Below are 15490 nucleotides of genomic sequence, written 5' to 3' on the forward strand. Positions count from 1 at the left end.
CCTTGGCAAGTTACATCTCTGGCATTAAACTTTATAAAAGGATAATGGTAATGCCTGTAATACCTATCTTATGGCATTATAATAATTAAACAAGATAATGTTGTAAAACCTTTAGCAAGAGTTTCCGTTAAATGGTAAATGATTGCCTTGTTAATGGCAAGGGGGCTCCCCCTGCTGTTGCAAGCAGACTAGAGTTAAGTGTACAAATCTTGCTTTGTTTTGTGCCGTCTCCTTTAGACAAATGAAAATTATTCTGTGAACTTTCCTTAGAGTTTATGCTTTTAAACTGCGAATATCATTAGTTTATTGGAATTTATCAGGCCTTCCTGTTGGCACAAAGAGTACTTACTTGATAATTTTGTTCTTTGACACCTATTCTTAGAGCTTTTTTAAAGGTGTGGTTGCCACTTTTCTCTTTTGGTTTATATTTATAGGAATCTTTGCCTTTAAGTGTGCCCGTGCAGAAGAATTATTTAACATGTTGCAAGAGATTATGCAAAATAATAGTATAAATGTAGTGGAAGAGCCAGTGGTGGAAAGGAATAATCATCAGACAGAATTAGAGGTCCCCAGAACCCCTCGAACACCTACAAGTAAGTAGTGCTTCCCCTCTTACAGCTTGAATATTAGGAATTTCTGAGCTGTAAATTATGGATATTTATAACATACTTGAAGTTACCATTGATTTAACAGAAGTATAATAGTCATCAGTTTTTTAAAACAATTCTTAGCTGTAAGCTAAATGAAAGCATTTACTATTCCATATCATGTAAAACATGGTGGAGGTATTTTACTGTAATTTCTGTATGGCTTGTCCAATACACCTTTCTTAATCTTCAGATTTGATTCTCACTCACCTTTATTCTCTCTGCTCTGTCCCTACCTGTGTCCTGGCTTCTTAAACCAATAAACAAAAACTCAGCTCCAGGGTTTGCTGCTCAGAGCTTGCCGAATGGATATCCCCGATATCCCTCATTTGGAGATGCTTCATCTCACCCTTCAAGCAGACATCCTTCCGTGGGAAGTGCCCGCTTGCCTTCAGTGGGTGAAGAATCTACACATCCTTTGCTTGTGGCTGAGGAGCAAGTAAGCATGTGCTGCCTTGTAGCAGCAATCATAAATGATTTGCAGTTGAAGTGTTACTGTGCTATTGATTTGATTCAGTTTGAACTTTAACTTTCCACTGTAATTACTTTTATAGTGAGCAGTTGAGGAAATAGTATATATTTGCAGCACTGGGGATTGAACCCAGGGCCTTATACTTGCTAGGCAAGCTCTCTTTCACTAAGTTATATCCCTAGCCCTATTTTATTTTATTTTATTTTATTTTATTTTATTGATTGATTGATGAGACAGCGTCTTGCTCCATAGTTAAGGCTGGCCTTGAGTTCACTGTGTAGCCTAGGCCGGCCTCAAACTCACAGTGCTCCTCCTGCTTCAGCCTCTCTAGTGTGGGCATTACAGATGTGCGCCACCATGCCCAGCTCTTTTTATTTTATTTTGAGACAGATTGCCCAGGCTGGCCTTGAACTTTTGCTCCTCCTACCTCTACCTCCCAAGCAGCTGAAGCATGTGAAGAATGTCATGTATTTGCTGGTGTATGTTCCAATGTGTGAAGGGAGCTCAGTAGTATGAGTTCTAGAAGAGGTGCATCCATAGATTAAGAAGGACCTGATGGTCACTTACCATTATAATAGCCTCCTGCCAATGGCAGGCTTTTACTGTTATACCAGTCATTGTTTCTGGTTTCTGAGTAATATTTTATTGGTTTTTTTGTTTTGTTTTGTTTTTCGTTTTTCTTCCGGTACCAAGAATTGAACTCACGACCTTGGACTTGCCAGGCAGGTGCTTTGCTGCTGAGCTAAATCCCCAGCCTCCTGAGTAATGTTTTAAAACATCCGTGAAGGCTAGGCATGGTGGCGCACATCTTGGGAGGCTGAGGCAGGAGGATTGTTGCAAGTTCGAGACCAGCCTGGGCTACAAAATGAGCTCAAGGCCAGCCTCAACTGCATAGCGAGACCCTATCTCAAAAAAGACCAAAAAAAGAAAAAATAGAACAATGGGAAAATAATAATTTTTATTTTACTCTTGATTTTTATCAATATTTTTCAAGTTTCACCATCAAATGTTCAATGCTATTTTAAAGTAGTTACTCTTTTATCAAATTAGGAAGATGTTTTTATATTTCCTTCACCCCACCTTTTTATTAGTAAAATAATAAGTGTAAAAGTTTGGAAGTAAGAGAGCATTTAGAGAAAAAGTCAGTAACATTAACCAGTGTGAGGGGTTTGGTCTCATTTTGTTTTTGAAATGTTACTGATTCAATTCTCTGTCGTTTTAGATACATACCTACGTCAACACGACAGGTGTACAAGAAGAGCGGAAGCACCGCACAGGTGCACACGTCCCACTGGAGGCAAGGGTTTCAAGTGCTGAGAGCAACACACCAAAAGAAGAACCCAGTAGTATTGAAGACAGAGACCCTCAGATTCTTCTTGAACCTGAAGGAGTTAAATTTGTTTTAGGACCAACTCCTGTTCAGAAGCAATTAATGGAAAAAGAGAAACTGGAGCAACTTGGAAGAGACCAAGTTAGTGCGAGTGGTGCAAACAGCACAGAATGGGACACTGGCTATGACAGTGATGAACGGAGAGATGCACCTTCAGTTAACAAACTGGTATATGAAAATATAAATGGGCTATCTATCCCTAGTGCCTCAGGGGTCAGGAGAGGTCGTCTGACATCCACCAGTACCTCAGATACCCAGAATATCAACAACTCCGCTCAGAGAAGAACTGCATTGTTGAACTATGAAAATTTACCATCTTTGCCACCTGTTTGGGAAGCCCGCAAGCTCAGTAGGGATGAAGATGACAATTTAGGACCAAAGACTCCATCTCTAAATGGCTACCATAATAATCTAGACCCAATGCATAACTATGTAAATACAGAGAATGTAACAGTGCCGGCAAGTGCTCACAAAATAGAATATTCAAGGCGTCGGGACTGTACGCCCACAGTCTTTAACTTTGATATCAGACGCCCAAGTTTAGAACATAGGCAGCTCAATTATATACAGGTTGACTTGGAAGGTGGCAGTGACTCTGACAACCCTCAGACTCCAAAAACACCCACCACTCCCCTTCCACAGACCCCTACGAGGCGCACAGAGCTGTATGCTGTGATAGACATCGAGAGAACTGCTGCTATGTCAAATCTGCAGAAAGCACTGCCCCGAGATGATGGTACATCTAGGAAAACTAGACATAATAGTACTGACCTGCCCATGTGAGCCTGGAAAGCATTATGCTGTTTGCACCTTTGTGAAGTTTTTTAAAATGAAGATGCGAATGCTTCATTTTCATTTCTACACTAACTCCTTTTATAGACTGGTCATTTTTTTCTGAATATTTCATGTGCATCTTTAACTAAAGGGAATTATTGTAGAGCAGGTACTCCTTAAAGAACACTCACTTCATTATATACTGTTCATTATTGTACAGCAGCATCCCCATTTTCACAGTGCCTATTTAAGATGAGAGCTGAAGTGAATGACATGCTGGTTGATTTTTATTCAGTATTTTGGACTCGTGCATATCTTTCATGTCTAAATCATGGTTGGCATTTAAAACTTCTTATAAAGCCTCTTGGTCATATGCATTGCTAACAGATAACTCCAGGCTTTGAGAGTAATATTTGTAGATCACTGTTCACAGTGTGTCGCCTCCAGCATGTAACACGAGGAATCCTTTATTTGATTAGTTAAAGGCTTTTGACTTGAGCCAAAACACGTGTAAAGGAAATGAAAGTACCACACCTCCTTTTCTAACCAGTCAGTTCTTTCGCCTTCAGTGTTACTAGAAAGAAGCCTCTGGCGTGCATATAGTTGGCTGTTGGTGTGTTGGAAGGTAGGCAGGAGATGAGGGTTTCTGTTCACTCATCTCATGGTGATGTTTGCAGGGCGTGTCCAGATGTCTTACTCTGAATTACAGTCGGCTTAAGAATCAGTCTCAGGTCACTTTACCCAAAAACATTTGAAAGTTTGAACCATGATCTCTTGAAGTTTCTGTCCTATAGATTATTGACAGTGCATTGTTTTCTGGAGGCATTTTTGCTGTTAGGTTCCCATTTACCTTCAGTTTTTTCTTTGGTGTTTGGGATGACTTATTATGTCACTTAATGTCTTTTTTAATGTACAATGTTTGAGTTTGTATATAGTTTTGAAATTGGATTATGTGTTCATTGTTACGTAGTTTGCATTTTTGTCAAATTATGGTTTTGAAGGTTCATTTGGAACTTGCTGTTATTCTATAACAGGGTTGCCCTTGTCCAGTATTTATTTATATGCTGTTTACTTTTCAAGTTGATAAAAACATTCTTTCAGTTTTAAATTTCAGTTGTGTCCATAGGTGATCTCTTTAGCAGTTGAGGAAAAAAAAAAAGGAAGCTTCTTTTAACACGCACAGTTCCCTAAAGGTACTGTGTTTCTCTGTGGGCACTCTCCCCAGCACTTTAGCAGGGATTTTCTTCAGCTACATGGCTACAGTTGTGCTCTGTCCACTCTAGGGTTCTTCAGCTCTGCTTTCACTTGTAGCTGGATATCTGATTATCCCTTGATTTCAGTGGAATGTTAATATTGTTGCCAGCATAGCAGGTACAGTGGAAGTCTTGTAATGAGATTGTGTCATAATTTAGGATTTAAAATGAACTGAATTTCTATAAATCGATGAGTCCAGATGTCAAAACTTTTGGAAAGTCAAGAACATTCCAAATTCCCAAACACTAGAGAATATAAGATAGAGTGAAAAGAAGGTTAGGTAACCTTGCAAAATATTGCTGTTTCTTTAAATATAAGGAAATTTGAAGTTACGATCTGGATCTATCATATGTGTCTAAGGCTGATTTAGCATGAAGAAGTTCTAGTCTTATCCAGTTTATTCAATAAATAACCTAGTTATAGGACAGTGAATACATTAGCAGAACAATAGAGTGGGACCGTTATAAAAAATAATTACAGATGTATGTCGTTTGCAGTGTCATTGGTTTATTAGCATAGTGACATTTCCTGCCCTCCCCCCTGAACTTGGTGCTTACTAAAATGCTCACTGTTCTCTTCAAAAGAGCGGTAGTATAGATGTGCAGTTTCCCTAATGCAATTTCCATTCTTAAATGTATTGTTTCATTTATCCTTTCTTTTAAGTAGTTTGCTAATTGTGCCAAATTTATGTAATGATTTTCGTAATGTGGAATAGGAATTATGACACAACCAATGCAAATGGTTTCCCTTGAAATAAGCAGTCACAGCAGAACATTAATCTCCAAATGAAAGGGCTGATATATTTACTCATTTTGGAGGTTGGATATTTTACTCCTTTTTTTCCCCTTAACCTTTTTCACTTCCAGATTCTAATTAGTTTTTATACTAATATAATCAGTAAGTTTATGCTTTAAATATTGTGTGCTTTAAAAATGAAAATGGGACCAATTTGTCTGCTAAGAATTTGATTTTAGGGTACTCAAAGGATATTATAGATATACAACTGGTGTTTATTCTAGTTGTCGTCTAGGTGTCATCTTTGTTCGTATTTAATAAAGAGTGATTTAGAACACTACTTGCCCTTTGCAGTAGTCTAGTAATGGGCATGAAGCCCTGTCCTGGAAGAGTGTATCTATTACTAGGTGCATTTTAGAATGAGATACTTTATTGGCATATAATTATGGACATATGTCTCAGATTTCCTGAGGTGAACCTAATTTTAGGTACTCGTTTTTTGTTGGTAGATTACGTGATCCCATTATTTGGGTTGGTTTTTCCCCCAATGGAAGCCTCTTTTACCCATATAAATCGTAACAGCGTTTATCCCAAATCAGGGTTAGAAGCTGATATGGGTATTACCTGTGTGTTTTTCTTAGTGTGTTTCATTTCCCAGTTTCATATTTTTTTTTTAATGAAAATATGGTGCCTTCCCTCCCTCCAGAAGATTGGCAAATAGTTCTTTGTATTTACTGCTGCTGTGGAGTGATGAGATATGCACTTTACTCTTGAAGACTCAGTAAAAAAGCTTTTCACTTCCCAGTATATCCACACTAGATCGCATTTGGGACTTAAGAAAATTTGCCAAGCAATCTTTGTTTTTATAGATATTAATGTTGACCCTCAGTTCATGTTGTAAGAATAAGTCAAACTGGTGTTTATTCCCCCCCCCAAGTCTGTGGCACAGCATATAGAAATGTACCTCAATAATGTTCTATTAAAAATGGGACAGGGGCCTTACGTTTTCATAATTTCCCAACAGTGTGCCACCTTGTATTTGCCTCAAGGGAAAAGTTTTAGCGAGCTAAAAAGTACTTCCCAATTTCCCTGTGCTGTTCCTAACCCCTAATGCCCGAGTGTTTTGTGCAATGTGTAGTATGTGTGTATACATATATATATATTCTTGAAATAGACGTACCATCAGAGACATCATTCAGAAGTAACTGATGTATTGGCATCTCCTTCACATTACTATATATGAGGTATATGGTACTAATTACCTTTTCCTTGATGTTTGCCAAATTTGAATAAAGGCATTGGTACGAAATTACAGAATGTATAGAAAATGTTTTTGGCTTGAAAAATTAACAATATTTTATGACATAACACAATATACTCTGCCCAAACCAGCATCCTGTCTTTTTCTTGGTCTTTACATCCCAGTTCCCTATCCCTACTTCCTCATTTTTTTTTTTCTTTTTAAATTTTTTGGCTATAACACAGTTCTTTTGTAGCTTCACTACAGTTACAATTCTATGACAATGGGACGGTTATAGCGTGGAAGCAGACTGATAGTAATAGTACAGTAGTCACCAGTGTGCCACATTTGCATTAGTAAATGCAAAATATACATTTTATAAAGGACAGACTTTGTGTTATGTTTTTATTTTCATTACATTGTATAATACTGTAAGATTATTGTATGTCCTAATTTGCATTATAAATGTTTTTTTTCCTACATAAAGGCATAAATATAGCAACTTTGTATAAAGGTAGCTTATTAGAATTTTAATTTTTTTTCTTTTATAAAAATTGTCTAACAGTGGGACTACCATTGCCAAATTGTGTATGAAATATGACTTTTACCCCCTGTGGTTAATTTCTTTTATAAACATTCCATTCTTCTCTAATAAAAGACATAAGTGGTACTGTACTATGCATAAATTGTATTTTAATGCTGTTTCCTATCAGCATTCTACATTTTGGTTTGCAATTCTAGTATTGGCAAAACCTAACCACTGTTAACTAAAATAAACCTTGTGTATGTAACATCATCGTTTACCCTCTGTCCCTTCCCACTGTTTGTTCTCCATTTCTCCCTGTCAGTGCCAACTCCATACCTTTTGTAGCATGGCAATAAAATATGACTTCTACACTGTGTGGCTTTCTGGAGGAAGTGGGGGTGGGAGGGCTGCCCTTAGCTGTCCTTTGCATAGGGCTCTCTCTGCCATGTGAGCCCTGACGCCGGGCATGAGAAGTCATATGTGATGTGAACGTACTTTTAGGACTAGTGTGAGTGTGCTTTAAGCACTTTTCATCATATCAGATGACTAATTTTTTTATCTTTGGAAAATTCAGAGTTCTGGAAATACAGTCAAACCTTTATTAACTGGAGTACTTAAAGAATAAGCTAATTAATTGAATTTGTTCAACAAGGGCTAAGCAACACATTTTTAAAATGTTTATTGTAGAGTATATTAGTATACTTTACTGTCCTAAAAGTTATAATGTGGAAAACACAGCTTAATCGTAGATGCTGTAGCATCTTGCAATGCCTTACTGTTACTCTGGCGTAAATATCCGTGAGGAGGTACTCAAGTTGGTACTGGAAGCTGAGCTGACTATACACTGACCTTAAAACTGCTTTGTTGAATAAAATCTGATCAGAGTTCTTATGGTCACTTTCCCTATATTGCCAAAAGTAGATTGCAATAAAACCCCAATAAAAGTTTGGTTGGACACACTTCAAGTTCTACTGTATTTATATGTCCTGCATTACTTGAAACTTTGATGTTTTATTTCTTAGTCTCATATCGTTGCCTCCATTTTCAAAGTGAATATTTTCTGTGTTTAAGATGACATGCTTATTTGACAGACTTTCCTACAATTTTATCTGTGTGATCATTCAGCTTAGTGCTCCTCAGCCCCAAGACCGCAGAGTGAGTTTGCAAAGCCTAGCTGAATACAGCTCCAAGACGGAGGTCACGTAAACAATGCAGAGAACGGCCAGGGCCACAAATGACTGGGGGCCTACTATGTGTCAGCAATAAGGGAACTCCTTGAATTGGTTTTAATGTGGTAGATTGCACTTTAGAAAACCAGGGCATTTGTTCTCAGAATTTCCAGTGTATTTGAATTATTTATGTACTTTTTTCTTTGAAGCTTTTGAGGATAGTAGTGATTCACATGTTATTTAACAAATGTTTATGAACTAGACCCTACACGAGTCATGAAGGTAGCAGCAGTCTCTGTACTTGAAAGAATTTATAGTTCGATCAGCTTTTCTAATGGGGGCTGTGCTTTTACTCGCTTCTAGAAAATTAAGACCTAAGACAGATACTGCACATTCTGGAGTAACTTCGGTCTGATATCTCTAGAATGGTACTAGCTATAATATATACCTTAGAACTGGGAAAATTGACACTCCAATTCTTAATGTAAGTGGGATGATGAACACACATATAAAGGATACACAATACACCGGCAGTGGAGATTTTCAAGCAGTGCTTGGAAGGCGTAATTCCTGAAGTGTTTGGATGAGAAGTTTTATAGGTTACAAGAGGAGAGAAAGATGTCATAGGGAGAAGGAACGGCGTGTGAAAAGGCGCAGAGGCACAGAACATGATGTTCCACGGTGGAAAGAGGTCCTGTCTCCCTGCAGCTGGAATACAGAAGTGGTGAGAGACAGACAAGAGAGACACAACCAACAGGTACGGAATGCCAAGGAGCTTTTGTGCTTTTTCTTTAAAAATTGTAGATGAGGTGAGAACTTGGAGGATTTTAAACAGAATTACTTAGGCATCAACATGAAGGCTATATTAGAAGACATGCCATTTTAATAGAAGACTGATTAGGAGACTTTTTTAGAAATGCATTAATAAGACTTGATAAATGCCTAAGAGCATTGTTAAATGAATGTTTACTGTTACTCAATAAACCGCCCTTGAACTTGGCAGCTGAAAGCCAAAGTCAGGCTAAGAGTTTGTCAGGTGACCACAGATGAGGGTGGGAGGGCACGGCGGTGATGGCTCGTCTCTGTGCCCCCCATGTCTGAAAAGCACACTTCCTCACCCACGTCGCTGGAGCCTCACTAGAAGGTCAAACGCGTGGGGCTGGCAGAAGCACTCACCTGGGTCATGTCCACGCTTGAGTTCCAGCTGAGTTCTGAGTTTTCTTCGCGGTAGTCTTCAGGTCTGTTTTTATGTCATCTCCTGACATGGCAGCTTATGGTGTTCAAGAGCTCAAAAGTAGAAGTTGCTAAGCTTTTTGTTTGTGGTTTTATTTTTGTGCTGTTCAGTTCACCATGACCTCAGCTCTACTATTGAGCCACACCCCGCACCTAACCTCAGAACTGGCACAATGTCAGTTCTGCTGCCTTCTATTAAGCTGCAGACCCTGTCCGGATTTATGGGGAGGAGGTTGTACAAGGGTGTAAACATGAGGAATACAGTCTCTTCAGGCCAGTGATGGTGTTGCACATCTGCAGTTGAGGCTGAGATGAGAGCATTACCTGAGCCCAGGAGTTCAAGACCAGCCTGGGCAACATGGTCATTCTGTCAAAAAATAAGACAAAACAAAAACCAAAAACCAGCAGTGACTCGAGCAGGAAGAATCAACACTTCTGCCAGAGGAATGACAGAAATGGAGAGCTCAAGGATCAACTTTCGCTTTTTAGTTAGAGTGACTGCACATTGATGGTGCCAGTTCACTGAGATGAACAATACCCTTTGGGCAAAAATACAAAAAACAAGCTGGGTGTGGTGGCACATGCCTGTGATACCAGCACTCAGGAGGCTGAGGCAGGAGGATCTTTGTGAGTTCAAGACCAGCCTAGGCTAAAAAGTGAGCTTAAGGCCAGCCTGAACTGCATAGTGAGACCCTGTCTCAAAAAGACCAAAAAAAAAAAAAAAAACCCTTCGGGGTTTCAGGTTTGGAAAGAAAGATGGTAGGTTCCACTGGGGTTTCTATTGATACAGGGGAAAGAAACTCCCAACCCGAGAGATACCTGGGATGAGTTCGTGTTCTCTAAAATTGAAGAATAAATTTTAGGAACAACAGAGGTTCACAGCAGAATATACTTATTGAGGGAAAGAAAGCTTCTGTGCCAGAGAGACAGAAGAGGACCTATGTGGGTTGTCCAGGGAACCAGTCTTTCCTAATGACTTTTATAGAGCAAAACCATGAGGTAAGGTGGGTCTCAGGTGGGGAAAAATGGGAAATCACAAGATGGGCGTGAGGTGGGACAAAACAATGGTCAGCCAATAAGAATGGTTTGCGTAAAATTGATTAAATCAGGATCAGATGGGGAAGCGAGTCACTGTAGCAAGCGGGCATGAATACAGAACAGGGGCTTTCCCTGTGAGGGACTGGGTCAGTGACTTCAAGGTGATCGCTACCTATTTAGAATATCAATCCCTGATGTCTATCCCTAGGGTGGCACATGCCTGTGAGTATGTTTGATCTTTTGTCTTGAGATCTGGCCCACAGCAAGCACCATCTCTTCATTTGCAAGGTGTCTTGTCTTCCATACTGGCTCCTTCGAGGGCCTGGCCCTGCCTGACTGCCTATAATATTTCTATCTAACTCAGCTGCCTATAACACTATGGACTATCCTCATGGAGGTGAACAGTAGAGGTGCTTAGTTTCTGGTTTTCTGTCAGCAATACTTTCCCCAATAACAAAGACAAGTTTTAAATGTTACAAATATATAGATATCTTTACTGTGTGTGTGTTTCTGTTACTGAGGATTGAACCCAGACAGCACTGAGGTGTTTCCTCATCCCTGTTAAATTTTCTTTCAGACAGGGTCTCACTGAGTTGCCAGATTGGCCTCAAACTTGAGATCTTCCTGTCTTAACCTCCAGAGTAGCTCGGATTACAGGCACACGGCACCATACCTGGTTTAGAAATGGTAAATTTTTAAAGATAGTTCTGAAGAGTAACCTGCTTTATTAAGATATTTCCCACAAGGCTTCACTCAAACTAGCCAGGCCCAGCATACACAAGTGAATGCTGTATTCCAAAAGTATTGATCTGAAATAGATTAGAATTTAAAAACAAAAAACAAAAAACACAACAGTACTTCACTGTTGTGTTGGAAGCTTTTACCTAGAAATCCTGGAGGACAAGCGTGTAAGTGATTCCTAATCTGGAGCAGAGGAGCCATCCAGGCAGTATCAACAGGTTTTTAGAATAACCAGTAGGGCTGGAGATATAGCTCAGTGGCACAAGTGCCTGCCTGGCAAATGCAAGGTCCTGAGTTCAATTCCCAGTACCAAAAAAAAAGACCAGTTTACCAAGGACAGAGTCAGCAAGAAGCTCAAAGATTACCTGCCACAGGACCGTGCAACCATAGTACCTGATTTACTAAAGGCCTCGAGGAAAAATGCATAATGTAAGTGTTTTACTTCTTATCCCAAATGGGACATTAAAGGTTTAACCCAAGCCAGGCATGGTGGCACATGCCTGTAATCCCAGCCCTCGGGAGGCTGAGGTAGGAGGATCATTGTGAGTTTGAGGCCAGCTTGGGTTACAAAGTGAGTTGAAGGCCAGCCTGAACTTCATAGTGAGATCCTGTCTCAAAAAGACAAAAAAAAAAAAAGTTTAATCCAGTCATTCATATAACCTAAAAAGGACCCAGCCAGGCATGGTGGAGCATACCTGTAATCCCACCACTTGGGAGGCTGAGGCAGAAGGGTTGCTGTGAGTTAGAGGCCAGCCTGGGCTACATAGTGACTTCAAGGCCAGCCTGAACTACATAGTATGCGACCCTGTCTTAATCAAAACAAAAATAAATAAAAGTTTTTTTTTCTTTTCTTTGTCTTTTTGAGACAAGATCTCACTATGCAGTTCAGGCTGGTCTTGAACTCGTTTTGTAGCCCAGGCTGGTCTCGAACTCCCAATGATCCTCCTGCCTCAGTCTCCCGAGTGCTGGGATTACAGGTGTATGCCGCCATGCCTGGAAACAAAACAAAACAAAAATAAATAAAAGGGCCCTACATATTTTTGAAAATTTCACTCCCACCCACCACCACCACCAACACCACCACAGGGTCAGTACCATTTCATTTGAGAACCACCAGATCCAGAAGCCATAAACACAAAAAGAATCAACAAAAGCAACTACGTAGTTGAAAGTAGTGTACTGCTTCAGTTTGGGTACTTTTTTTTTTTAACAGAAATTGGAATTTAACAGTTACCAAGTACCTTCACAAACACTGCATTAGCTGACCTGACAGGCCATCTTGCCCTTCCTCTTTAGAAGGAAGCAACCTGCTCTCCTTGCAGACTTCACCGAGTGTCAGAACTGTGAGTGATGTCTGGGTGTTGCCAAGTTTTCCAGCCTCTGGCTATTACCCAGACAGTAGTCTCTGCAGGCCCTGCTTCCGTGCGACCGTGGGCTTTGGGCCTCCAACCTGGTCTCCCTGCCTAGGTGTTTGTTGAGTGTTCTTGAGGAAAGGTGACAAGTCCCACAGCCGTTCTGCCTGCTGTTTGCCATGTCGGCTATTTCACTCCATGCAGGGGGCCCATCCTGTGCCCAGATCCCCTGTACCCACCACATAACGTCATGCGACGCTGCTTTCCATGCCACGCTGACTGCACTCAGTCTAGGCTTATTGGAATAGCTCACCTAACCTGAGAGCTTACACCAGGCCGGACGGTGTTGTAAGCAATTTAGTCTTGGTGACACTTCTGTGAGGTAGGTACTGTTATTATCCCCATTTCACACACTGGGAAACTGAGGCACAGAAAGGTGATGTAACTAGAAGCTGACTTGCTAACAAAACGTCAACTCACTGAAAGCCAGCTCATACCAAGGGGAAGAAAAAAGAGGCTGAGACAACAGGAGAGGATCACTGCCTTGCTTACTTTTCTCTGGTAGCTGAGACAAAATACCCAAAGCCCAAAAATTAAGGAAGGAAAGGTTTATTTAGCTTGCAGTTTGTGGAGGTTTCAGTCCATAAGCAGCTGCCTGCAAGGCAGAGTGGCCAGAACAGGGGCAGCACTTTAAGGCGGCACAAAATAGCAAAAGCAGCAAGAGCAAAAAGCGAGGGAACAAGCCTCTTTCCCTCCCTTACATTGTAAGCAGGCTCCCCCTACCCAGGGGGTGTGCAGCACTCATGTCACCTCCATCCCTCCTCTTGCACAGGCTCAGGATGGGTACAAAGTCCAGCCCCTGGCCCCCTTCTTAGCCACTTAGTTAACCTTGAAAGTTTCTCAAATTGACACAGTGAACAACATCCCAGAGCGGTATAGGCGTGTCCTTTTCACCCCAGGATGTGTGAGGCAGACAAGGGTGCACAGAGAGAAGCGGACAGGGAGCAGAGGATGGAATAATGAGCAAGTGTGGTGCAAACAGATTGCTAGCGTCTTACCACCTTCTGAGGCCTGGAGCCCATCTATCTGCTACAGATCGCTGCACATGTATAAAGAGCTGAGAGACATGTTTCTCGTAAGCTAGTAAGTCCAGCTACTTGATCACTTTGGAATGTCTTTCAATGAGCCCATTCAAAGAACGGTGTGTGCCCGTCATCCCAGCACTTGGGAAGCCAAGGCAAGAGGATCTCAAGTTCTAGTCCTTGGGGCTGGGGATTAGCTCAGCGGCACAGCACCTGCCTGGCAAGCGTGAGGTCAGAGTTAGATTCCTGGTACCGGAAAAAAACAAAAAGACAAATCAAGTTCTAGTCCTGCTTGGACAACTCAGTGACTCCGGTGTCATAAAACAAAACAGGCTGGGGATGTAGCACAGCGTGAAGGGCCTGGGTTCCGTACCCGGTAACGTACAGAGTTGAAGTTCACTCCCATGCTACAGGGTTTTAGAACCTGAATGTTTAACCTCTGGGGTATAGGAAAGGCAACAAAGGAGGGACGCAGGAAAGGACCAAAGGACAAATTTTTTTCAGTAATCTGCAGGCACCTTCGTTTCTCATTTCTACTCTTCTTATTCCCTGAGGCCTTTGGGATGTGTCCACTAAAACATGTTTCCTGAAAGAAGAGCAGGTCTTCCCAAAGAGCAGAAAACTGTGGATTGATTTAAATACCAGTTGCCCAGCCCGAACAGAACACCCCTTTTCATGTTGGGCCTTAGGGACAGTGTTAACCAGAGGCAGCCAGTGTTTTCCATAAAGAATCAGACAGTAAATAATTTAGGCCTTGTGGGCCCACATGGACATCTCTGTGGTAACCACTCAGCTCTCCACGGCACAGCTCTCCACAACGAAACCATGTGGACAGCAAAATATGAATCTAATGTAATTTTCATGTACCATAAATGTTCTTTATTTTTTCCTCACTCATTTAAAATATAAAAACTATTCTTACCCCTCTAGTCACACAAAAGGCAGACAGGCTGAATCTGAGTCTATGTAACTTGCTGACTGACGTCTGGTATAAACTAACCCACCTGAGCTGGGCATGATTGTGCACACCTATAATGCCAGCACTTGGAAAGCTGAGGCTGGGGGATTGCTGCGAGTTTGAGGCCAGCCTGGGCTACACAGAGACTGTCTCAAAATACTAAAAAAGCCGGGCATGGTGGCGCACGCCTGTAATCCCAACACTCGGGAGGTTGAGGCAGGAGGATTGTTTCAAGTTCGAGCTCAAGGCCAGCCTGAACTGCATAGCCAGACCTCGTCTCAAAAAGAAAAACCCAAAAAAACCCTGAAATAACAACAAAATATTATTTAGAAATATGTTGGTAAATCACCAAAAAAAAAACCCCAAATAACCAGAAAACCAAATATAGTTGCCGCTGAGAAGAAACGACTTTGTTGTTTTTTCAAGAGGTGACTTTAACACAAAATTTTTAAGATTAAAGTTTTTTAAAATTATGAACGGGAACCCCGTTGCTGTGGGAACGCCGTTGCTGTGGCAACCAGGCAGTGCAGCCTCCGCGTTGGTTCGGAGGGTCGTAAACTAAATCCCCTGCCCCGCCCCTTCCGCGTGCCGCGGGGCGGAGCGCGACCCGAGGCCCGGCCCCTTGAGAGTGCAGGGTTGCGTTTCCGGTCCACCGGGCGGCGTTACTCAAAAATGATACCCCCGCGGCCCGAGCAGCGGCAGGATGGACCCCGCCCCTTGGAGAAGGGCTGTGACGTCACTTCCGCCTTCGTCTTTCCGCCGGCTACCACGCACGAGCTGTGAGGGATTGGTTGTGTGCCGAATTCTTCGCGACCATGGTGAGCCTGGCCCCGTTTCGTGCCTCCCGCCTGCTGGCCCTGCCCTTGCCCGGTTGTGCGC

The 15490-nt window shown here is 41.6% G+C and overlaps 2 protein-coding genes across 5 annotated transcripts in view; both read left to right on the plus strand.

Annotated features, from left to right (window-relative positions):
* The window catches only part of Frs2 (fibroblast growth factor receptor substrate 2), a 98364-nt gene extending 90952 nt beyond the window's left edge, over positions 1-7412 (plus strand). For all 4 annotated transcript variants that reach the window (XM_005374300.2, XM_013517523.1, XM_013517522.1 and 1 more), the window contains 3 exons: positions 435-593; positions 923-1086; positions 2342-7412. In XM_005374300.2, coding sequence (XP_005374357.1) covers positions 435-593; positions 923-1086; positions 2342-3292 — 1274 coding nt within the window. In that variant the 3' untranslated portion in view covers positions 3293-7412. The remainder of the gene's footprint in view (positions 1-434; positions 594-922; positions 1087-2341) is intronic.
* A 7868-nt stretch (positions 7413-15280) lies between these two features.
* Cct2 (chaperonin containing TCP1, subunit 2 (beta)) overlaps positions 15281-15490 on the plus strand; it is a 12319-nt gene continuing 12109 nt past the window's right edge. The window contains exon 1 of the mRNA XM_005374301.2: positions 15281-15429. Coding sequence (XP_005374358.1) covers positions 15427-15429 — 3 coding nt within the window. The 5' untranslated portion in view covers positions 15281-15426. The remainder of the gene's footprint in view (positions 15430-15490) is intronic.

The sequence above is a fragment of the Chinchilla lanigera genome, unplaced genomic scaffold (assembly GCF_000276665.1).
Source record: "Chinchilla lanigera isolate Chin_1 unplaced genomic scaffold, ChiLan1.0 scaffold00004, whole genome shotgun sequence".
Lineage (NCBI taxonomy): Eukaryota > Metazoa > Chordata > Mammalia > Rodentia > Chinchillidae > Chinchilla > Chinchilla lanigera.